Below are 26,320 nucleotides of genomic sequence, written 5' to 3' on the forward strand. Positions count from 1 at the left end.
CCATCAGTTAATACAGTGTGTTATGTTATCCAGTTTTTAATGATTCAGTATAATCTAAAACCTCCCTGAATCAACATGTGCAATACCTACTTTCATCTTACTGTTTCCTATGTATGTTTTCTCTTGAAATAGATTGAAAACCTCTTTTGGTAGGAACACCATGACAATTCGTTGTTTTATACTTTTGATATTGTAACTTCACTTATTTTGGGCATTCAAGATGAATGACCCATGTATTAGATTCTGTTTTATGGACAGAATTTCAGTTTATTTAAATAAATTCTTGATAGGAATTTCAAGTTTGGGTCACTGTAGACAATTTTTAAAAGGTGATGTTGCTCATAATAAACTTTAAGTATTTTTCAGTAGTGGGTGTTTTTTTTTTTTTTCTTTCCCCCCTGTAGACTTGCTCTATACCTAAAGTCATTACCTAAACTACTTTTGTTTTTTGCTTTACTTTTACAGGCATATACTAGTGTCTCTAAGGCTTCACTTAGTCTTTCAGATCACAGAGAACTTGGAAAGATGATGAATACAATAATTTTTCACACAAAAATGGTAGATTCCTTGGTGGAAATGTTGGTGGAAACATCAGATCTCTCCATATTTTGGTATGTTGTAATTTTCTTTAAATCAGAATTTGAAATTTTTATTATCCAAAGGTATGTTTCTTGATTATTTTATGTTAGTGTGGTGCTTAGTACAGTTCAGTAGTAGACTCTTAAGAATAAACGGAATAGTGGACAACTTGCCAATAGAATGAAGTTTACCAAGTTGGGATTTTGTGTCTATTTTTAATTCTCTATAAGAGCAACTCTTACTGATGTGAATTTATTTTTTACACTTTCTTTGAGGAGGTGAAAAACAGTCACTTCAGATTGTGTCATTAGACTAAAGGAAAAAAGTTTTGGATCAGGGTCAAATAGAGCAAACATTGGATATTAAATAGCACATAATTTCACTCTGCAGTATTAAGTTAAGACATTAGTATTATGATGATGTGGTGACTATTGCCTCCATTGTGCTCCACTCTCCTTTGCTTCTATCATATAGCTCTTTTGTTATACTTAGTACTTTACAACTCTTTTTCTCCCCCACATAATATGGTTCTTTTTAAAATTTATTTATTTATTTTTGGCTGCATTGGGTCTTTGTTGCTGTGCACGGGCTTTCTCTAGTTGGGGCGAGCAGGGGCTACTCTTCGTTGTGGTGCGTGGGCTTTCCATTGCGGTGGCTTCTCTTGTTGCGGAGCACGCACTCTGGGTGCGCGGGCTTCAGTAGTTGTGGCGCATGGGCTTAGTTGCTCCGCAGCATGTGGGATCCTCCCAGACCAGGGCTCGAACCCGTGTCCCCAGCATTGGCAGGTGGATTCTTAACCACTGCGCCACCAGGGAAGCCCCATAATATGGTTCTTGAAGATGGTCATGTTTTTGTTTCCTTCATGTCTAATATAGTAGGTACTTAATAAATATTTAAATGAATAAGTGAGCTTGATTGTAATAAAATTAATAAACAGTAGTGTCAGGACTCAAACTTAAGTATTCTTACTTCAGAGCTGTACAGTAACAACTCTGTTTCTGCTTCCTAACCTTTTTTCCTTTAGGGAAGCTGATGGGAATAGTCTAGTAGATTCCTTTAATTCTAAAATGCTGAGATAGTCTCAGTGGATAGTGATAGTTTCTTTGTATTGAATAACGATCATTATGAAAAGCTTCTCGTTGCTTTTATTTTTGGGGAAAAAAATCAATCTACAATGATTTTTGCAGTTTGTAGTATGGCTTTAATTAGCAGTGTTACAGAAGAAATCCAAATCGCCAGGTGGGGAAGACATAGGGATCTCTTAATGCAACTCATGAAGCACAATTATCACATAACAAGTTTGTAAGAATTTTAAGGATTATTTGGTACCCTATCCTATTGTCTGACCCAAAGGCTACCTTGGAAAGAAAACGGAACATTTTACGTTTAGGTATTTTTGAGCTACAGAAAGGTTCCTATTGCAAAAGAAGGATACAGCAATCAGAAATTCCTCTTCTCTTTCTGGGAAATAAAGGCACTTTGAATAATGTTTAAAATTTGCAAATTTTCAGTCATTTAATTAATTTTTATCCATATTTTCTCTTAACCACATTCTTACTTTGTCATATCCAAGATAAAGACATGTTTACTACTTCTGTTTGTCTTCATTATTCCAAGATGTACTATATTTTATCACCTCACATTCTTTTAGATTTAACATCTCTTAAATCCGGAAGTAATTTAAAATTGATGATGTGTCATTGTTTAATTGACAATGTTTTTCTTTCTTAGTGGTACATAAAATAATGGTGTTTCTTACAATTGATAGTGACTTAGCTTTGATAAAATTTGATGATGTAAGATTTGAATATCGTATATTCATATGCCATAGATATGGTTTATCTTCTCTTTTAATTTTTTTATTTAAAAATGTGTTAATGTTATATAAATAATATTTTTATTACTCTGAAATGATTATTGGTGTGTAAGAGATAACTCTTTGGAAAAATAACTTTTCTCTTCCTAAGAGAATAAATGCTACAGTTGGTAATTTTTGCTCACTTGAATCAAATTAAATTAATTATAAGGTACTGTTTCATAAAATTTTAATTTTAACTATAAAAATTGTGATTCTAATTTTTGTTTCCTTATAGTTTTTATAGTCGTGCTTTTGAGAAGATGTTTCAACAATGTTTGGAATTACCCTCTCAGTCAAGATACTCAATTGCATTCCCACTACTTTGCACTCATTTTATGAGTTGCACACATGAACTGTGTCCAGAAGAGGTAATTTCAGAGTAGTATTGCAATTTATATGGTATGCAGAATAAACTACTCTAAACATAAAGCTGACCAAATGTTCACAAAGACTCACAAAGTTCTAATTATCTAATCTAGCTGCCCACTTAATGCATCTCTATGCAGAATCAGAAGAATGCTTGAATAGATATATGATATAGACATAATATCTATTTGAATGATCAGATAAATATACATACATGTTTATAAGAACATATCATAAAGTCACTTGGAATTACCTTTATTAAAATAAATAGTGAGTCAGGTATTAATATTTATGGTAAAGTTATATAGTGATTGATTTTTGAATGCTTAGTTTTCCTCTGAAACGCTAATTGAAAAGACTTGAAAGTTGTAGAGATTACTGACTAAACATAAACATTTCAAAGAGGAATTTCACTGACTTGTCAATATAATTGATACAGTAAGCAAAATCCAGATTTGCTGGTATTTGTAATATATTCACATATAGGCACACACAGTTACTGAGTAATTGAACTACTCAGTTTTACAGATACCCAGTATCTATCAAAAATTTACTCAGTATTTCTTCTAATCTTTCAAGAAGAAATATCACTTTGTGAGTATGGTAAGAATATATATTAAAATTAAATAGTATTTTAAAAAATAATTTAACTTAGTCTTGAATGCCTTTACTTAGAGCTGCAGAACTTGTAGAAAAGAAACTTACAAATAGCAGCATTATTATTATCTTTAAGCATTAGGTAGTATCTATTGCAGATTGTTTTTCAGCATTCCATTGGAAGCAGACTCAGACAGAAATTCGCCTGCAGGAAGTTTATTAGGGAGTGCTTTTAAGATTAATACCTGTGAGGATATAATACCACCAATTTTAATAGATTTGTAGATTTTTTACAATTAAAAGATTTTTTCCCCCCAATCATGACACCTAAGATATACTGTCAGTTTTTCCTCACCATCATCCTTCCCATTAATTACCCATCAAGTCCTCTTAATTTTATTTGTGTGGTATATTGTAGTTCAGCTTTTCAATGTTTTTCATCTGTACTGCTAAATAATTTTTCTTCCTTCAATATCTGCCTTAAAGACTAACACAATGCCACCAGAGTGCCTCTTTCCTTCTTAAAGAACCATCAGTGGTTCTCCATTGCATATGGAGAAAGTAAAAATTTAAAATCGTCAACAATTTGATCTCTACCCCCATTCATTTTTTTTCTTTTGTTTTTTTGTCTTTAAGAAAAATACATATATAAACATAAAAATGTCATTTTAAGTATTTTAAAATGTATAGTTCAGTGACATTAATTACCTTTACAGTGTTGTGCAACCTCACCACTGTTCATTTCTAAAACTTTCATCACCCCAACCAGAGACTCTGTATACCCTTAAGCAATAGCTCCCCATCCTTCAGCATTCCATTGGAATGGTATACTCCAGTCTGCTTTCTGTCTCTATGAATTTGCCTCTTCTAGAGAGTTCATATAAGTGGAATCATACAGTGTTTGTCCCTTTGTGTCTGGCCTATTTCATTTAATGTACTGTTTCAAGGCTCATCCGTGTTATAGATATATCAGAACTTTCTTTTTATGAATGATAATAATCCATTGTATGTATATATCACATTTTGTTTATCCACTATATACTCACAGTCTTCTACTTTCCACTCCCTACTGTAACTATTCCACCTTAGGTAAACTGTACTAATTTACTAGTCTACTTTTTGGCATCTTAGAGGCTTTTTCCTCATACATAAAATTCATTTCACTACACCTCTACCTGTCGTACTCTTACTTTTTCTTCAATGATCAGCTTAAATCCACCTCCTCCAAAAAGGTTTTCAGCATTGCTCCAGTTAAAATCTGTCCCTCCATTACCATATTTTCATGGCACTTTCATCATTATTTTATCTATCGTCATCTAACCCGTAGCATTTATTTTAATGTTTCTACCTCATTTTGTTGGTAAAGTTATGGTTCCCTAATGGGGTAAGACTCAGTTCTTACCAAATAATTACAACAGGTAATTAATAGTGTGTTTATATTTATATAGAACCATAGAATTTATACAGCATTTCTCATCTTTTGTTGCATTTGATTATTACAACAAAGTAACAGCATAGTCAGAACTACTGATAATTTCTGGTGGACTGATGTTTTTTTTCTCCCTATATTCATATAGCTAGTAAGTGGTACTATTCTGTTTTTCATTTAGCTAACTTGTTAAAGCCTGTTATATTCCAGCTGTGCCTTCTTAAACCTGTGATTGAAAGGATGCAAAGACACAGTCTTTACCCTAGACAAATCCGTGATCTGATGATCTGTGTTGTGGTAGAAATATACATGGGGCACTCTGGGAACGTTGAGGGAATTCATCTAAGGGTGATGAGGGAATTCACCTAAGGGTGAGGATAGAGTAAGTTGGTGTGCACAGTTAATAGTTCTCAGTGCAATCTTGCTTTGTAATTTTAGTTTTAGCCATTCATCTCATTTAGATCAGAAAGGTTATAGAAAAGGCCTCTAGAACAACTTCTTAATGCTGAGGCTTTATTTTAAGCTGTAGTTCTTACAGTGAATTTGAAGAAAGATGGTACCTTTTGAACTAGATTTGAAATTCACACCCTCCTGGGTCAGCAGGATTCCCAGATAATGGTAGCCAGTACTAATGAGAAACTAATTATCATGTTGCTATAACTGTACCATCCAGTAGAGTAGTTCACTCATCTTTTCCAGTTTCATTGTTTAAAAATCTTCCATATGCTAATGTCTCCTAAATCTATATCTGCAGCCCACACCTTTCCCTTCGAGTTGGATTTTCTCTGTATCCTGCTGCAACTTAGGTATTTTTAACCATCTGAAGTGTAACATGTCCAGAATAGACTTACTGATTTTCCACATCCACCCCAACTTGAAGCCTTTCTGTTTTTGGCTCTGCCTTTATATATGTTTATATATTCAGACTCCTGCCTCCTCTCACCCTTGAACAAGCCACATCATCTTTTGCCTGGATGATTGTTATTGTCTCCTAAGTGGTCTCTTTGCTTCTGCCATTATCCTCTGTTCTCAGCACAGAGCCAGAGTTAAGAAATCTTAGTACTGTTTTCTTTCCAGTCTTAGCATTTTTGAGCCATTGAAGAGAAGTAGTGAAATCAGATCTGTATTTTAAATAAGTTAGTCTAGTAAGTTTGAAGCAATGCTAGTTCAGTGTTCTTTTTTTCCGGAAGAAGGGATAGCAAGGGATATGTTTTATCTTTCAGGAGTCAGAGTCTGGTTAAATAAAACACAAATGTTTATAATTTGAAATTTTTCCTTAAATAAAGTGAACCATTATTTAATTGTATCTGGTCTGTAGATCCCTTTAGGTTTTGCTTCCTATTCAAGTTTTAAAGGGCATTTTAAATAAAATACATTATAAGGTAGCATGGTACATCTAGAAACAGTTATTTTACATGTTTAAGTATTTTTATATTCTTTTATATTATCTTACATTTATTTCAGCATAGAAATAATGTTTGTAATGTCTGCATATGTTTGTTATATAATTATGGAAGATCAGGGAAAGAACACTTATAAAAATCTGTCTCCAGAAACTAACACAACATTTTAAATCAACTATACTCCAATAGAAATTTTTTAAAAAGCTGTCTCTTTGTAAGTATTGCAAATGTATAGTGCAAAGTTGTACAGCATTATATACTCAACATTCCAGTTACCATTGACAAGGAAAACCCATTAAACTATTGCAACACCCACCAAAACTAAAATGATACAGAATTCTGTAGCTAGAGATAGATTGATTTGAGTGAGTGTATGTATCTACATATATGTATATAATCTCCTAAACGTTAGATATAATATTCTTTTTTTCCCCTGTTGTGTTCAGAAAATGCATTCGTGGTCAGCTTTTTTTTCTCTTCTGGGATAGGGAGTTTGATTTTAGAGAGTTGAATGCCTTGTGAATTTGTTTGTTTTACTGAGTTGATTTCTAATGATTTTATTTAAATATTTTAACATTTCTTTTCTGTTTATACACTACAAAATTCTATGTTTTCAAGATTTTTATGTATATATATATATACACACACACACACACACACACACACGTGTGTGCGTATAATCAGGTGAGATCAGAAAATATAACTCTAAATCTGATCTTTCATATTGTGTGTTTGATATTTTATTATTTAAGAACTGGATATAGGACATTGGAATTTGAAAATTAACAGTTTTTCATGTTAAGGAAGACACTGGTCCTTTCAGATTCCTTGCAATCATAATTGTATAATCACCAGGTACTTATTTTATGTCAGTCGTGTGCAAATACAATATGGTAGGTTAGTTGTTAAAAGAGATAAAAGAAATCTATAACATCTCCCATCCTCACTCCTTATTGTAGAATAGACTTGAACCTTATTTTCCATGTTTATTTAAAAAGTGTTTTAATTCAAACTACTTTCTTATAGTTTTTATTATTGTTGTTACTGTTTTGCTTTAACAGAGACATCATATTGGAGATCGCAGTCTTTCCTTATGTAATATGTTCCTCGATGAAATGGCCAAACAAGCTAGAAATCTCATCACTGATATTTGCACGGAACAGTGTACTCTTAGTGACCAGGTGATAATTTAAATGTTTCCTTACAGATAGGAAAATTGTGTAGGAAGGCAAGAAAATGATCTCTTAGCTAGTTTTTTTTTTTCCTTTTTTTAATTTTATTCTCACACTCTCAGTAAATCTCATTACGTTGTGAAGCTCCATTATTAGGTTTTTTAAAAATTCCCTCCGTCCTTAGGATTACAGTTTAAAATTAAGCTTCTAGCTTGGCATTCAAGTCCCTTCCTAAGGTAGCTCAAACCGCTCTAACCTGTACTTTATACTCCACTACCTAGTCATTCTAACTAGATTCTGAACACATCATGTCCTATCATAGTCTTGGTCTTCATAGGCCATTTTCCTTTCAGTAAAATGTTCTTTCTTATTCCTCATTTGCCTGGTATTTTTTAACTTGTCCTTTAACTGTAGCTTTGATTATAACTACCTCTATGAAGTGTTTCTTCACACAAGATTTACCTGTTTCTGTTTTTCACCAAGCTGAGTGGGCTCTCCAAGCTGGCTAGGTAAACTCTACATCTCACTTATTACCTCTCTTCTTAGTGCTAGCATGATATTTGCCACATAGTCTGGATTTAGCTAAGGTTTGTTTCAGTAGTTAATGTTTTCAAAGTAATTGGTTTGTATGATTTCGTTTCTTTTTAAATTCAGTTGCTGCCCAAGCATTGTGCCAAAACCATCAGTCAAGCAGTGAATAAGAAGTCAAAAAAACAGACTGGTAAGAAAGGGGAACCTGAAAGGGAAAAACCAGGAGTTGAGAGCATGAGGAAAAACAGGCTGGTAGTGACCAAGTAAGCCATCCACTATTATTGTATCTTTTTGTTATAGGTAGAGGAGTTTTTTTTTCATTTTTTGTATGGCATTAGTACTGAGGAAATGCTGGTAATTGTAAATTCTTCATTTCCCAGTTGTTAATTTTTTTGACCTTTGTGAACTTGATTAGCCAGTTAGTGCTTAATTTCATCTCAAAATACATATTTTGGATTTTTGAAGAAAATACATGTAATAGATGTCATTTGTCTTTATATGTTGAATATTGAAGGCCAAGAATCTGTCTAAAGATTTGGGGGGGTATACTATAAGCAGTCTATGATTTTCAGTTTATTTAAAATCAGATGTCTGACACTACTTTGGCATCTTGTCATATATTAGAAAATACTTGATGTCCTTCTTTTTTAATGGGTATATTAGACTAGATAGCATTCAGTGCTGTTTGTTTGTAGGGGAGGTATAGATGAGCAATAATAGGTGAATATTTTTTGTTTAAAGTAATTGCCTACTTCCTTGCTTCCTATGTTGAGCAAGCTATTGGCCATTTTGTAGACAGCTTTCTTCCTCCAGAACAGAAAGTACAGCAGGAGTTGGAAATGATTCTTTATGAGTGCAGAATAAGCTCTTTCTTGTATATTAAGTCAATATAGTCATCATCTGAATGAAGAAACAAATGAATGATGCTATCTTTAGGAAATTGCTCTCAAAGGTTAGTGATACCCTTAGAGATTTTGAACTTGTCAGTTCAGATCTTAAGAGAGAAAAAATCAATTTTGCAGTTATTATTCCCAAATAAAGTCTGATATGTGTATAAAATTAATTTTGTATTGCTGTGATGAAATGCTAAAGAAAATTTTTAATTTACTGTTCAATAATATTTTTTCAGCCTTGATAAATTGCACACTGCACTTTCTGAGTTGTGTTTCTCTATAAATTATGTACCAAACATGGTGGTTTGGGAACATACCTTTACCCCACGAGAATATTTGACTTCTCATCTGGAAATCCGCTTTACTAAGTAAGAAAGAGTATAAACTGTTTTTGTTTGTTGGTTTAGTTAATGAGTTTGTTATATTTATTCTTCATATCTATGCAATGTTTACTTTTATGAGGGAAAGCATTAGTAGAAATCGTATATAAATGGTATATAAATTAGTAGAAACGGTAGTACAAAAAATAATGAACTGGGAAGTACAAAGAATAGTGAACTGGGAATTACTTAAATTACCCAGATTCTTATCCCATATTTATTAACTAGTTGCAACACTGGACAAGCCAGTTAATCTCTGTGAGTCTTAACTTCCTTGTAAGAAAAAGGGAGAAGATTGGAGCAAATAGGTGTACTTCAGCGGGCAGGTGGCATCCCAGTAGGATCATGAAATCAGTTTAGAAGGTTGTAATCAATATTTGAAGGAAGAAAGAAGAGGGAGGGAAGTAAAGAAGGAAGAAGAAATAGGAAAAAAATCAGTGCATTGCATGTAGTAAGTAGAAATACTGCTTCATGAAACTGTTTATGTATGTGTGTAGTGTGTTGTGATGCTAGATACATATCTTATAGTGGATCACAGTCAAATGTGTGAAAACCTCAGGACTAGATGAACACTTAAGTCTTGTGAATTCCAACGTATGCTGTTATGCCAGTAGAATTATAGACTCTTGAGGCGCTCAATTCTAATTACTTTTATAAGTTATATATATGTTTCTTGAAATGATATTTTATGTAACAAGTCAGAAATCTTTTAATTTTGTAAATATTGCTTCAGCCTTTTTCTAAAATTACACACTTATTTATTAAAGAAAATATTGATTCAACATGTTTTTCTTGAAGGCCTTAAGGCAATTTATGAAACAAAATTTTGCCAAAGGTTTTTCAAAAAGTTTGGCAAAAGGTTGTAGTCACTAACAAGTGTTTGTGCCATATGCATAACATTGTGTTTGTTAAGTACTATGAGTAGTAATGAAACGGTATAAAGCTTAGAGCTTCGACAATTATAGAACAAAATAGAATATTTAAATGGGCAGTAAATTGAGTGTTAAGTCATCAGCTGAGAAGAGTCCGGTGTTGAGCAAAGACTACCTTTTGCTCTTCTTTAGTAAGGTAGGCATCCTGAGAGTGAAACCCAGACTGCTCCAGTATTTAGACCGGAGGGACATTACGCCTTCTGGTATTTATGGCTCTCAACTGGGTGGGGTAGGGAGTGGTGGGTGGAAGGTAGGGTTCAGTTTACAGCTCCCTTGTTTTCCTTCTGTAAACAGTCTGGTCCGTTAATCCAAGGAGAAGCAGATGTTCTTTTTACCAAACATCTACTTAGTGATCAGGATCAAGGCAAGGCTATATAAACTTGTTTACCTGGGAAAGATTTTTATGCCAGGACAAATAGCTTGTGAGTATTAGTTTGTTGATTTTTGCTGATCACTTGAGCACAATCTTAGGACTTAGGGGCTGTGTACAAGGATAGCAGTTTTTGTCTTGAGTTGTTCTTCTGGGACTGTTACTAGTGATGGGGTTTGTCTGGTGTCTTTAAGGATTCATCCTTACAAATACAAGTCTAAGATCTTTGTAAATCTAATGCTCAAGGAGTTTTAAAGAAGGTGGCTAATGTGGGAAAAGATCGTTTAGGAAAGTATTTTCAACATTTGTTTCCTTTTAGGCTTATACAGTTTCTTGGGATATAAACCAAACAGATCTGTGTTTTATGTGGTGTGAGTGATTATTGTACAATAAAGCCTTTGTTGTTGTTGCCATGCTTTGATTGTCATGCATTTTGTTGAGAGGTAGCACTAAGTCAGGCAGATGTGGGGTCAAATCCTAGACCCACCACTTCCAAACAAAGTGACCTTGAGCAGTTTACTTGAATTCTGCACCTTAGTTTTTTTTTTTCCCCCTCTATGCAATGGTGGTGATAACTGCATAGTAGGGTTATTAAATATGAAGACTGTAGGTAATATATATAAAGCCTAAAAAACTACTGGCACATAACAGTGCCAAAGGAATTCAGGCTATGGACTAAATAGTCCACTGTACTTGCTGGAGACAACATATCATGTTAAAGGAATTTTTTAAACCTCTTTATTCTTAAATCATTTTTATTACTGATGCCCTTAGTATTTTTTTTTAATCACTTGCATTCCCATTTCATTATACCTTTTAGGTATATATTCTTTTTTAAAGTTGTTTCTGTGAGATAAACGTAGTAGTAATTTCATGAATTTGTAACAAAGTGTATTTAAAATTTCATTGCTTATTTAATATTAGAGATCAGTAGATTGAATGGCCTGTTTATATAGATACAACAATTAGAACTTTTTAATTCGTTTTTTACCCGCCCCCGCCCCCAGGTCAATTGTTGGAATGACTATGTATAATCAAGCCACACAGGAAATTGCAAAACCATCAGAGCTTCTAACAAGCGTAAGAGCATACATGACTGTACTCCAGTCAATAGAAAACTATGTGCAAATTGATATTACAAGAGTATTTAATAATGTGCTTCTTCAACAAACACAACATTTAGACAGTCATGGAGAGCCAACCATTACAAGTCTGTACACAAATTGGTAAGGAACATATTTAGAAATTCGGAGTGATATAAAGTTTCTTTGTAATGAATGAGTTATGAAAGTTTTTTTTTTAATGGATAATTGCTCATTCATATTATTAGTCAACTTTAAAATTATATGCAGGAATGTATACCATAATAAATTTTGAATTAATTTCTCCATTTGTAAATTTACTTTTCACCTTAGGTATCTGGAAACTTTGTTAAGACAAGTCAGCAATGGTCATATAGCTTATTTCCCTGCAATGAAAGCATTTGTGAACTTACCTACGGAAAATGAATTAACATTTAATGCAGAGGAATATTCTGACATATCAGGTGAATAATACTCTGACATGTTTTAGAGAATGAAGAATTCTTTTGGTTTTGATTCTGTTATTACTATTTTCATTCAATTATATGGATAATCATACATTGTATCTTAGACTTAGCTTTGCATTTGTGTTCTTATTTATTCTACTGACTTTTCTTAGGGTTTTCCATTAATAATTTGCTTCTTAAAATGTTTGCTCTGTCAAAGTATAAAATTAATTCCATTTCCTTTCAGAAATGAGGTCGTTATCAGAACTGCTAGGCCCATATGGTATGAAGTTCCTAAGTGAAAGCCTTATGTGGCATATTTCATCACAAGTTGCTGAACTTAAGGTAATATAGTCTTTATTGATTTTAGCTTTAAAACATTTCAAGAATATGAGCAGCAAGCCTAGAAGCCTCAGGGAACAAATTTCTCATCTTTAATTTACTTTCTTGTGTTCCTTTCAGTAAGAGATAATAGAAGAGTTATGGTCCAGTAATTTAGTTTTTGCCAACTATTTTTTATTTCAGACTGAATAAGCATATTCTTCTAGAACTGTTTGTATTTTTAGTGCTTCTTTGCCATTTAATATGGTGGGTTGAGTACTATGATGTGATAATAAAAACTAGTCTATTCATATCTATGAGAATTCAAGGTATCTGATGTCCTTAACAGTGCTGCAAGGCCCCTAGAGGATCTGGCCTTCCACTTTTTCTCACCTTTTACACTCCTCCATCCTGGCTGGCCTACTTGCTATTGTGTCATCTCAAAATACTCTTCACTAAGATACTGTCTTAGCTTGTCTTCTCATGACATTCATGTATTTTCAATTATCAGAATATCCCTCCTTGACCACACTTTTAAAAATAGCAACCATTACTTTTTATTCTTTTTATCCAGCTTTATTTGTATTTTACTGGTGACCTTCCATATCATGCATCTTATGTCACTCACAAGAATAAAAACTCAATTATAAACTCTCTTAAAACCTTGGTGCTAAATTAGTGTCCAGCACATAGTAGTGCTTGGTAAATATCTGTTGGATTCAAAAATAAAAATAGGTAGCTTTCCTTACTCTTTACTTTGTTCTAGGACTTTTCTAAGCTCTTTATATATTTTTTATTAACTCCTTTAAATCCTTAAGACTGGTATTGTCCCTATTTTACAAATTAGAAAAGTGAGACCAGGAAAGGTTAAGTAACTTGTCCAGGCTCACATGCTAATAAGTAGTGAAACTTTTAATTTGAATCTGTATAGTCTATCTGGCTCCAGAGCTTATACTAGTACCCTACTACACTGTCTTGAGAAATGCAAGAGATCTTAGCAGTCAGCTAACCCACCCTTATCTGATGCCGGAATACACATTTTTCTAGGTGGATGATTTGGTCTTCTTGAAAATGAGACAGTCTTATCAATTACTGCATATCTCTAGTTATGTTAATATCTAAATAGTAATTTTTGATTGGTCCTCATTCTTACATCAAGAGGTAGAGACTGCCTCTAACAAGATGACCCTTCACATATTTAAAAACTTTCGTTGGTATTACCTTTCTCTTCCCTAGGTGAAGTATATTCATATTTACAAATTCTGTTACAAATTCTATCTTGTTGGTGTCACTTCTGTTACAAATTCTATTACAAATTCTGTTACAAATTCTATCTTGTTGGTGTCACTTTTAGAGGCTGGTGCCCTGAACTGAGAATAAACTTCAGCTAGAGATCTGAGTAGTGAGGGTGTACCTACTTACCCTGGACACCATACTTACTGATACAGTTTAAGGTAGCATCAGCACTTTACATAGCTATACCATGCTGTTTTCAACTTGGAATCAGGTGCCTTTTTTTCCCTTCCCCCTTCCTCCTTCTCCTTTCCTCCTTTCCCCCTTTCCCCTTCCTTCTTCCCCTCCCCTCTTTTGTTTTCATATACAGACTTGAACCAGGCTTTCTACATCTTATATTTTGTGTGATTTCGTTTTTTAGACCTTTATTGTTGTTCCTTTAATAATTTATCTTGTTAGATATTGTTCATTATTTCTGGATATTTTTTTAGTTCAGATTTTGTTATAGTCTTTCAGTAATCCTTCTATAAACTTAACTGTCTTAGCTATGTCCTTTAGTATCAATGTTATCAAATACATTCCTGTTCTTTAAAAGAAATGGAAGGAGCTTATGTTTTAACATTTCTCTTTTGTATCTTGGAGTGACCATATTTTCTTTCTCAGATATTAAAATTTAATTTAAAGTTGATGTGATAATAGTATAGTGTTGACTTCTTTTTTAATACTATGACTTTTCTGACTCTAGTGTTATTTCTTGGCTGGATTCTTTTTCAAATATTTGGTAGTATTAAACCTGAGTTAAAAAGCTAGACAAAAGAAACTTTTTGTGTAGGAGCTTAGATTTATTATCTTTGGAGATATATGGGTGTGAATTAGCTTGGGTTTCTCATTGAATGTAGTATACCCCAAAACCAAGATGGTTTAGGATACTAAAACTTTTTTTTCTCTAAAACTTTTGATTTTAGTAATCTGTGTGATTTTCCTTACTTAACTTTTCTTTTTACCTTCATAAAAACTTGCCTATTTTATTAATGATTTAATGTTACTTGTAAGACTTTTAGAAAATCACATGATTATGTTTTGGTATTTAGGGGCTTTTTATTTTTATTTTTTTGCTTCTCAAACACTAAATCCTGATTTAGTTGAGTATTTTTCAGAAGGCTTCTTCATGTGGTCAACGATAAATATGAAAGCTTTACATTTCTAGCATTGTGCCCATTATCATTTAGATTTCTGCAAAACAAAGCTAGCCCTGAGGATTTAGTTTTCTGGAATTGCAGTGCTTTACAGTGGTTTTCTTAGATATCCTTCTTAATAATCCCAAGTTGTAGTTCAGATTTCTCTGAATTTATTTTATTTTTTTAAAATTAATTAATTTATTTATTTTGGCTGCGTTGGATCTTCATTGCTACGCGTGGGCTTTCTCTAGTTGTGGAGAGCGGGGGCTACTCTTCATTGCAGTGCGTGGGCTACTCTTTGTTGCAGTGCACGGGCTTCTCATTGTCGTGGCTTCTCTTATTGCAGAGCATGGGCTCTAGGCACGCAGGCTTCAGTAGTTGTGGCTCGCGGGCTTAGTTGCTCCGCGGCATGTGGGATCTTTCCTGACCAGGGATCGAACCCATGTCCCCTGCATTGGCAGGCAGATTCTTAACCACTGAGCCACCAGGGAAGTCCCTCTGAATTTAACTATTTGTATATTATTAAGAACTGGAAGTGTTATTTATGACTTTGTATTCTCAGCCTCTGTGTACTGAGGCATACTTCAACGTGTATTCTGATAATTTATTCCATAAGAAATCTTACGATCATAATATAATGGTGTTTCATATAGACAACTTCAGTGTGTTTTATACTGTTCAGTGTGTTTTATATCTCATTGAGATAAATCTCCAGAAGTACTTGTCTATCGGTGCTGATTCTAATTGCTTTGCATTTTTCAGTGTCCTATAAAATTACTTTCCTTAGAATAATCAAATTTATGAAATTACAGAAGTAAAATAACATACAGATTGCTGCTTCCAATACTGGTAGGCTAGGTTATTTAGATCAACTTTTCGCTTAAGGACAACTTTTTTTGAAATGTATATATATATGTATATAACGAAAAAATTTTCTAAAGAAGAGCTAAAAAGGCAGTGAGGTGTTTATTTCTAGGCTAAAATCAAGGAAAGCACTGGAAGCCACTTTGCTGATGTGAGGACATTCGCTGATCCAGAAGTAACATTTGTTAAGATTCAGCTGAGTCTTGGTGGTCTTGTGGGGAGCAAGGGGCTCCGTAATCAAAACCCAAAGACTGCCCAAAGTAGGAGTGGAAAGGAATTCTGCTTAAATTCCCTTTCGCCCTCTTTACATAGATACCCCAAAGAGTTATACCTTCAGGGTAACAGTGAACTGGAAACGATTCACCCCCCACCCCCCAGGATTTGCAGCCCTGTTTGTGTTACTCTCTTTGTCTTGAATCTCAAGTCTTGAATGTGGATTAAAAGTGGTCCTAGATTAGTAGTGCCCCAAGGTGCTTGGCAGAAGCCAATAAAAATCCTCTCTGGAGAAAGGTATCTTCATCCTAGGATTCAAATGATTCCTGCAAATAATTTTTCACATGCAGTCAGCTCCAGCTGAAGAGTGGAAGTCTGTTGGAGATTAGGGGAGGGAGGAGGGACGAGGTCTAATACATCTGGCTGGCTACAGTGATTCTTAGGTCGTTCTCCCTTTCTCTCCGGCCACCTTCTGTTCCTGATGTTCCTGAAAGTAGAGTCCTCCTTGTCAGCATCACTTCTTAAGACGGTGAGGAGAAGTTGGGTGTGTAATGACCCCCCCCCCCCCCGCACCTTACAGACATGTAATAACCCTCTTGTTATCAAGCCCAAGTCTTCCTTTCTATGCCACTGCCTACAATTTCTGAATCCTACCTAGGCCCTGAGGCTTCCATTAGCTTGCCTTCTGCATAGTATCTCCCCTGCAGGAACTTAACTGCTCAAATTTCTCTTCTCCACTTATTCTTTGCTCCAGTTTTCATCTTCTAGAATTTTGTTGGCATCTCTCATTAGGTCTTCTTTCTTCTGTTGTTTCCTTTGTTACCAAAGATTTATGCCTTTTTATTTTTTTCCTATCACTTCAGGGTATTTCTGGAAGAAGCAGAGTTTAGACATGCATATAGAGTACTCTACATTTAGCCAGCACTTCCATGTAGTCTACATACTTGTTTGAACATTTCTACAGGACAAATTTCTGAAAGTGGATCAAAGAATATGTACATTTACATTTTTTTCTGATATTGTCAAATATCCCTCAGTAAAGATTATAACTCACACTCTCCATATTAGAGCATGATGATGCCGATATAGCATTTTAATCTTTATGAAATTAGTGAATACAGTGTTTTGGGGGGAATTATAATATATTTAAGATAGTTCTGTAAGATCTTAGCTTTTAATTTTCTCTTTTTATTTTTTATATTTAATCTAAACTGACATAAACTAAATATTATGTGGCTGCATCTTCTTTTTATCTTAAAGATTACCTTAATTGATTGTTTCAGTTCCTGTTTTAGCTGAGGACCTTTTTATTTCAGAGTAAATCTGTGGGCCAATTAAAAAAAACGAAAGCTTCTTTATATTTAATGGTTGTGAGTAAATTGGGTGTCAGACATAGTCAACACTATGCACATGTAATAATGATAAAACGTGCTTATTACTTTCTGGAGAAGAAAACAACCAGTGTCTCCATTCCTACTAAAATTCTTGGGGTGTTTCATTTGGAGTTGTGCCCATCGAGTCAACTTCTTCCAGTCTTGCCAGTTCTTTCAGTTCTTCTAGTTCTTCAGAGTCCTAGAAGGATGAAGTAAGAAATTTAAATATGAATTGTGCCAAGAATTTAACACTTTCTAACAGAAAACCAACATTTTTTTTAGTAGTCTTGATTCGTTTCACTTGATTAGTCTCAGTTTGTTCCAGACTATTTAGTTACAATTCCTAGTTCCAGCATTTGGGCCATTTGTCAGAGATATTAATCAATGGCTTTAAATGTATAGAAAGCTCTGTTTCAGGGTGCAATTGAGGGAGAAAAGAAATGTATATAAACTGTACTTTTAAGAGGAGACATCATTAACTTTTTTTTAAGAGTAATGTGCAAACAGATACTTCGGGGTAATCGTTCTTAAAGCATGGTCCCCAGGTCAGCAGTGGCAGCCTTGCCTTGGATCTTAATAAAAATGCACCAGTTTTGGTTCTGCCTAAGACATGCTGAATCAGAACCTGTGGAGCTAGAGCCCAGCAAGTCCTCCAGATCATTCTGATGCACACTGAAGATTAACAACCATTTCTTTAGGGATTAAGAGCGTGGATTTTAAAATCAGGCATACCTGAATTCAAATTCCAAATTCCACTGTTTAATATCTATAACTTTGGGCAAGTTATCTAACTTCTCTGAGCCTTAGTTTTCTCAGTTGTAAAATTGGACTGTCACCTCCCTCATTTGGATCAGGGTAAATGGGATTGTTTGTAAATTGCCTAGTAGAGGAGCTTAAGAATGATTACAGAATCTTACTATTAAATATATACAATAATTTATTGATTCTAAAACAATTATCCTATATTAGCATTTCTGAAATTATACGTCTTATATGATTAGAAAACATTGTGTTAGTTTTAATTGGTAGAGTTTTTTTCTTTTTTCTTTTTTAATTTATTTATTTTATTTATTTATTTTTGGTTGCATTGGGTCTTCGTTGCTGTGCGCAGGCTTTCTCTAGTTGCGGCGAGCGGGGGCTACTCTTCATTGCGGTGCGCTGGCTTCTCATTGCAGTAGCTTCTCTTCTTGCGGAGCACAGGCTCTACGCGCACGGGCTTCAGTAGTTGCAGCGTGCGGGCTTCAGTAGTTGCAACACGCGGGCTCAGTAGTCGTGGCTTGTGGGCTCTAGAGTGCAGGCTCAGTAGTTGTGGTGCACTGGCTTAGTTGCTTCGCGGCATGTGGGATCTTCCCGGACCAGGGCTCGAACCCATGTCCCCTGCATTGGCAGGTGGATTCTTAACCACTGTGCCACCAGGGAAGCCCGAGTTTTTTTCTTAATGGCACATTAGATAATGGTGCATTTAAAATTCATTGCTGTCTTTGATTCACTGATAACATGATATTATGTTCAAGGTGCATGAGCACAGTCAAGATTGAGCATATATTTGAGTGTATATTGATTGATGGAACAAGTATTGAATTGGTCTCAGAGAGAGCAGGTAGTCTAATTAGACACTGTAGAAGTTGAATTTAGCAAATAAACGTGACTGGAGCTGAACATCTGAATGAGAGCATAAACAGAAATGATCTCAAGTGGAACATAAGCAAAATTCATACTAGTATAGGAAAAATTACTTTTATAGATTTTCCATGTAGTTTTCCATGCTCCCCTTAAATCAGTTGTCATCAGCCTTTGGCTTGTAACACAACCACTATGGCACTTTAACAATATGCTTGCTACATAACATCTCCACACCCAGACCTGCTGAATTGAGATATCCAGGCTTTCCAAATACATATACCCACTATCTCTGTCAGAATAAAATTAATTATATTTGTTTGAGTTATAATTTTTAAATGAAATTACTTTTCCAGTATTCCTTTTAAGAAAAGCATTGTTTAATGAGTTATACTTTTCTTAATTAGCTATCCTTCACTCTCTTCCCTCTCTTCTCTTCCCTTTTCTCACTGGTCCCTGAAAGAGGAGGTTGATAGTTGACATTTCCATTTTGTGCTAGGAAACATTGCTCTGTTCTCTGTGAAGTGGTACCATATCCCTACAAGTTTTTCTCCCTCTGATTTTATATATATATATATATATATATATATATATCCAATGATGAATTCTAGGCTATCTTTAGCCAGCTTTAACTTTAGCAAGTTCTTTTTGTTTTAGTTGGAATTTATTGCTCTCTATATCCACTTCAGTGTCTGCTTTTTATTATTGGTGCTGTTCTGTGTCTAAGCAGAAGATAATCCTTTATCCTACTACTTATCTTTATTGCTTTTTCCTGAACTCCTCCCTTCTTGAATTTGCAAACTGAAGGAAAACATTAATTTTATGTAAATAATTTTAAAATTCTTTTATGAAAACAATAACAAAAACAGCATAGAGCATCTAGATTTCATGTATTATTTTTCCTACTTGCTAGATTGTAATTTCCAAGCATGTTCTTATCTCATCAACATAAGGAGGTCTATGCCTGACCTAGGATCTTTCTTTTCTTTTCTTTAGAAACTTGTGGTGGAGAATGTTGATGTGCTAACACAAATGAGGACCAGCTTTGACAAACCCGACCAGATGGCTGCACTCTTTAAAAGATTATCGTGTGGGTAACTCATGATACTTTTTATAAGCATTACGAACACCTTGACACTCAGTATTTAGCTTTTGCTCAAATTTTATAAATATAAATATAAGTAGTAAGTTATGAAAAGTACTCTTCAGTAATGAGGAGAACTGGAAAATTTTTGCAGTCAAAGGATCTTTTAAGTGAATGGCTTACCTGTTTCATAATTTTTTTTTCTTTTCCATACTCTTAGTACCATGTGTCAAATATTTGATATCATTATCAATTAGTTCATGAACCCATTAAATTAAATACAATAAATCTATATTAATTTAGACTAAAGGAGATTTAACTTTTGAGTCTGTAATTTTCTGAAAATCAACTTTATCGAGGTATTGCTTATGTAAGTAAAATGCACACATTTAAGTGAATGGTGTGATGGATTTTGACAAATGTTGTATACATCCACATAACCATTACCACAGTCAAGAGGTAGAGCAGTCCCATCACCTCAGAAAGCTTCTCATGACTCTTTGTAGTCAGTTTCACACCCCTAGACAGTGACTGCTCTGATTTCTATCACTGTAGATTAAATTTGCCTGTTCTAAAACTTCATATAAACAGAATCACAGAGTATATACTCTTTCGTATATATTGTTGAGATTCACCCCTCTGTGTTAAGTGAATCAGTAGTTTGTTCCTTTGTATTGCTAACTAGTATTCATTGCATGAAAACCTGAGCCTACAACTTAAAAAAATGTCTTCTTGATACTGATTCTTTGTGGGAGATATGTGAAATAGCAGTGAATCTTAAGTGTTTATTAAAGTATGTTTAGCCAAGTACCTATTTTAGATGTACTTGAATTAATTTCATTTGATTTTTGTCCTTGAACTCAAAGTTATAATTAAAAATTATTTTAAAGTCATACTTACTGATTCATTCAAAAGCCTTTACAACATTAAAAATTTAGTGAAATTCTAAATTAAATATTCTCTGTATTTGAGAAAACCAGAGTTTATTTTCCCAAATAAAAAATAACCCTGAAGTAAATTAAAGATGCATGTATTTTATATACTTCCCCTTTGATGTTTTTCTTTTAAATGTTTTGCAGCTATATCAAATTTTATAAAACTATAAAATGATTTAGAGAATCACTTTATTAGGCTATCTTATCCTGCTTTTAAAAATACAAACTTTGGGACTTTCCTGGTGGCACAGTGGTTAAGAATCCGCCTGCCAATGCAGAGGACACGGGTTTGAGCCCTGGTCCGGGAAGATTCCACATGACATGGAGCAAGTCTGTGTGCCACAAATACTGAGCCTGCACTCTAGAGCCCATGAGCCACAACTACTGAGCCCTTGTGCCACAACTACTGAAGACTGTGCGCCGCAACTAGAGAAAGCCCACACGCAGCAACAATGACCCAACGCAGCCAAAAAATAAATGAATAAAAAAATACAAAATTATTTAATAAAAATTACACTGAAAGGGGGAAAAGTCAAGTTTACTGTATGGAACTTTATAAAATGAAATTTAAAAAATGAAAAAGGAAAGATTGACTTGGTAGCATTATAGGGAGGAGGAGTGTGAATAAATACTTAGTAAGGGGACTTCCCTGGTGGCGCTTAGGAATCCACCTGCCAATGCAGGGAACCCAGGTTCGATCCCTGGTCCAGGAAGATCCCACATGCCGCGGATCAACTAAGCCCGTGCACCACAGCTACTGAGCCTGTACACCACAACTACTGAAGCCCGCGTGCTGCAACTACTGAGCCCGCGTGCTGCAACTGCTGAAGCCTGTGTGCCTAGAGCCCATGCTCTGCAACAAGAGAAGCCACCGCAATAAGAAGCCTGTGCACCGCAACTAGAGAAAGCCCGTGCACGGCAACGAAGACCCAACGCAGCCAAAAATAAATTAAAAAAATTTTTTTTCAAATCTTAGTAGGATATTATTTTTTAAATCCCTATCTGATCTCTTTTGTTCATTGTTTTTCTTTTTAACATCTTTATTGGAGTATAATTGCTTTACAATGGTGTGTTAGTTTCTGCTTTATAACAAAGTGAATCAGCTATACATATACATATATCCCCATATCCCCTCCCTCTTGCGTCTCCCTCCCACCCTCCCTATCCCACCCCTCTAGGTGGTCACAAAGCACCAAGCTGATCTCCCTGTGCTATGCGGCTGCTTCCCACTAGCTGTCTGTTTTACATTTGGTAGTGTATATATGTCCATGCCACTCTCTCACTTCATCCCATCTTATTACCCTTCCCCCTCCCGGTGTCCTCGAGTTCATTCTCTACGTCTGCGTCTTTATTCCTGTCCTGCCCCTAGGTTCTTCAGAACCATTTTTTTTCCTTTTTTTTTTTGGATTCCTTATATATGTGTTAGCATACGGGTATTTGTTTTTCTCTTTCTGACTTACTTCACTCTGTATGACAGACTCTAGGTCCATCCACCTCACTACAAATAACACAATTTTATTTCTTTTTATGGCTCAGTAATATTCCATTGTATATATGTACCACATCTTCTTTATCCATTCATCTGTCGATGGACACTTAGGTTGCTTCCATGTCCTGGCTATTGTAAATAGTTCTGCAATGAACATTGTGGTACATGACTCTTTTTGAATTATGGTTTTCTCAGAGTATATGCCCAGTAGTGGGATTGCTGGGTGTATGGTAGTTCTATTTTTAGTTTTTTAAGGAACCTCCATACTGTTCTCCATAGTGGCTGTATCAATTTACATTCCCACCAGCAGTACAGGAGGGCTCCCTTTTCTTCACACCCTCTCCAGCATTTATTGTTTGTAGACTTTTTGATGATGGCCATTCTGACTGGTGTGAGGTGATAACCTCATTGTAGTTTTGATTTGCATTTCTCTGATGATTAGTGATGTTGAGCATCCTTTCATGTGTTTGTTGGCAATCTTCTGTTCATTGTTATACTATATACTTATGTTTTCTAGTATGTTTTACTTTATTATTTTTTTTATTATTTTTCACATTTCTTTAATTTTTAAATACTCATTTGATCACCGAACTGGCCTTAACCCTACTTAATTTCATGCTAATAAACAACATTTTGACTGTGTCATCTGGTTAGAAGCAGCTAATCCACTGCAGTGTTCAATGCATGTTTACTGTTACTTTAACTCTTCTACTCGTGGATTTGAAACAAAATCTTTTTTGTGATTTGGAAAAAGAAAAGATCTGCTTGAGACTGACTTATTTAGGGGAATAGAGAAAGCTACGCTTTGAGTTGAACTGTTTTCCAGAATACTCTCTTTTGTCTCTGATCTCTTCTTTACCTTTGTGCTGCCTTTATCCCACATACAGAAATTGATTTACTTTTGTAGCAGTTTGATTTTCATAGTCAACAAACACATTCTTTTAAATACCCTAAAAAAGAGAAAGCAATATAATTTATTAAAAGTAGCTCTGGGGAATTCCCTGGAGGTCCAGTAGTTAGGTACTTTCACTGCCATGGCCCGGATTCAATCCCTGCTTGGGGAACTAAGATCTTGCAAGCCACGTGGTGCGGCCAAAAAAAAAAGAAAAGTAGCTCTGAATTGGGAGACAATCTGAAATTAACTTTTAATTTTTTGGAATTTCTGACTATGTGACTTGAGCAAATTTATTTTATTTATTAAAACAATAAGTTAAACAAGATTTCTTAATGTGAAGTTTCTCAGAACTTTTAATATATTGTTATTGTGCATATTCAAGAGGAGGTTATAGATACAGTCTTTGCAAACTTCATTAAATTCTGAGTAACATCCTTTGGGAAGTATATGATTATATCACACTACTTATTTTCTGATTGTTCACCTTATTCTCTGCATTCTTTTTTCTGGGTTTGCTGTCTTGTTTTTTGGACTGGAATGCCCTTTTGTTCTCACTCCTCCTTTATGCCCATAAATTGGATGACATATTCTCAGAGAAATATTTTCTTTTACCCTCATTTCTTCTCTCCTTATCTGGATAGTAACTACTTTCTAGTCTCATTTCTTGAATAACCATTTTATTGAACATCTTCTAGTCTTCTGGGTCTTAAGCACTCTGCTGAGTGCCATAGATAGATAAAAAGATTAATAAGACTTTGCGCCTGTGGAATTTATAACATATTTGTGCCTTACATCGTTTTGTTAACACTCTGTTTTAATTCTCATCACATTTTGGCTTATATTTATGCCTTTCCATGTGTATTAATAAAAGATGCTTATGGTAAAGGTTTAAACAAACCACACAGGAGGTAGAAGGTCAAAACAAAATTCTCTCCATTCCTACTTCTCAAAGGTGTAACTACAGTTAACAGTTTTCTATACATCTGTCGAGAAATTTATTATGTATATACAAATATGTGTGTGTCTGTATATATGTGTATACATATATACCTTCTCTCATATAAATAAGATCATATTTTCTTAGTTTTCTTGACCGTCCATTTAGACTGTTATTAAGGTCTAGACTATTATTTTGTTTATGTTTGCTTTCTTATTATATAGTACAATGACTTGTATATAGGGAGTAATTCAATAAATTTTGGCTTTTTAAACTACGAAGGTATTGATCCTTCTAATTCTAATCTCTCTTGATTTTATTTCACCAAGTTTTGATATTGAATATAATAGCAATAAATTTCAGAACAATGTTCTCTAACCAAAATGTAAGTGATCAAATCCATTCATAATCTTCAGAAACCTGGTCTTACTGCTTATGATCTCAATAGTCATTTTTTGTTTCTGGACTCTCTAGACCTCAACAACTTAATTTAGCATCTCCAAGTTCCAGGGCCAGTTGATTTTTTTTTTTTTTTTTGGCTGCATCGGGTCTTAGTTGCGGCACACGGGATCTTCGTTGAGTCATGTGGCATCTTTTGTTGCGGTGCGCTGGCTCCTCATTGTGTTGCGTGGGCTTCTCTCTAGTTGTGGCATGCAGGTTTTTTCTCTCTAGTTGTGGCACGTGGTCTGCAGAGCACGCGGGCTGTGTAGTTTGTGGCGTGCGGGCTCTTTCATTGAGGTGTGTGAGCTCAGTAGTTGTGGTGCACGGGCTTAGTTGCCCGGAGGCGTGTGGGATCTTAGTTCCCCGACCAAGGATTGAGCCCTCATCCCCTGCATTGGAAGGTGGATTCTCTACCACTGGACCACCAGGGAAGTCCCGCCAGTTGATTTTTGAGGATCCACTCTGATCAGCTTCTTCTTTTTCCCCTAGTCTCTCTCTCCTTCCTCCTATCACTACCATTAATGTGATAGGATTATACAGGTGGCTACTTGCGTGATTGTTTCAGGATTCTGATGAACCATCTAAACCATTTTAAAGAACAGAGTGTACTCCACTGGAAGTAAACTATAATTTCCTAATTTTAATATCAGTTTTCAGTACCCTTGCCTCTTTAATCATTGGTTGTAATCAAATTGTTTTTAATTGTGCCTTTTATCATGGGGATTTTATGACTAAGAGTTTTCTCCATGGTTAAGAAAGAATCCCATTCACTCTCTTCTTTTCTCCCCTTCCTTCAAATTTAGCTGTTGACAGTGTCTTGAAGAGGATGACAATAATTGGTGTAATTTTATCCTTCCGATCATTGGCACAAGAAGCACTTAGAGATGTAAGAAACCATTATGAGTACATATCCTATAGCCAAATAATCCTTTTTAATTTCCCAGAAATTTAAAAGTAACTTTAAAAATTTATAGTTGGCAGTAATATAATTAAAATTCCAGTTTTCATAGTTTATATGAAATAAAGCATATAAAAATTATAGTTACTTAAACTCATTTTTTGTTTTGGTATTGAAATTTAGGGGATAAAACTTGCCTGAATATTGTGCTACTTTTTCAACCTTTTTCTTCATTAGAGCATTTTCCATTTTGACTATACTTGGTTTGGCATCAAATACATTCTGTTTATGTGTATTGTAGTACTTTAGAAAATCACTTGAAAATAGATAAAGTAAAATAATTTTATGCAAACTAGAAGTAATTGAATGATAATATCTCATAAGTTTAGAGGTTGCTTTTTAAAAATAATTCTGCATTCTTAATTTGTTTTCCTGCCTAGGTCTTGTCCTACCACATTCCTTTTCTTGTCAGTTCAATTGAAGATTTCAAGGATCACATTCCAAGGGAAACTGATATGAAGGTAATAAAACTTCTATTTGGATTTTACAGTTTCTAAAAATGACATATTTAACTTACATATGAAGTAAAACTTAATAAATCCTAAGCTACTATAAAGTTTATATTTTAGAGTGATGGGTTAGCATGCTTGCCTTTGAAAATGCATCTTAGAGAGCTCAGCACCAAAATACTATATAGGCATTTTGAAAGTCAATCTTCCTTGATCACCTATAGCAATGTAAAATGGGTTAATATCAATCACCTTTTCCTTAAACTGATAGCTATTTATACATGGTCATAAG

At 34.5% G+C, this 26,320-nt stretch overlaps 1 protein-coding gene across 3 annotated transcripts in view; it reads left to right on the forward strand.

Moving 5' to 3' along the window:
* The window catches only part of NCKAP1 (NCK associated protein 1), a 94,857-nt gene that overhangs the window by 60,286 nt on the left and 8,251 nt on the right, over positions 1–26,320 (forward strand). For 2 of the 3 annotated variants that reach the window (XM_082397510.1, XM_082397511.1), the window contains 11 exons: positions 466–611; positions 2,673–2,805; positions 7,294–7,413; positions 8,059–8,198; positions 9,065–9,196; positions 11,518–11,736; positions 11,926–12,056; positions 12,286–12,383; positions 19,837–19,930; positions 25,425–25,507; positions 25,960–26,040. In XM_082397510.1, coding sequence (XP_082253636.1) covers positions 466–611; positions 2,673–2,805; positions 7,294–7,413; positions 8,059–8,198; positions 9,065–9,196; positions 11,518–11,736; positions 11,926–12,056; positions 12,286–12,383; positions 19,837–19,930; positions 25,425–25,507; positions 25,960–26,040 — 1,377 coding nt within the window. The remainder of the gene's footprint in view (positions 1–465; positions 612–2,672; positions 2,806–7,293; positions 7,414–8,058; positions 8,199–9,064; positions 9,197–11,517; positions 11,737–11,925; positions 12,057–12,285; positions 12,384–19,836; positions 19,931–25,424; positions 25,508–25,959; positions 26,041–26,320) is intronic. The other variant, XM_082397512.1, reaches the window with a different exon arrangement.

This window comes from Balaenoptera borealis (assembly GCF_965194805.1).
Source record: "Balaenoptera borealis genome assembly, chromosome: 6".
In the NCBI taxonomy this organism is placed as follows: domain Eukaryota; kingdom Metazoa; phylum Chordata; class Mammalia; order Artiodactyla; family Balaenopteridae; genus Balaenoptera; species Balaenoptera borealis.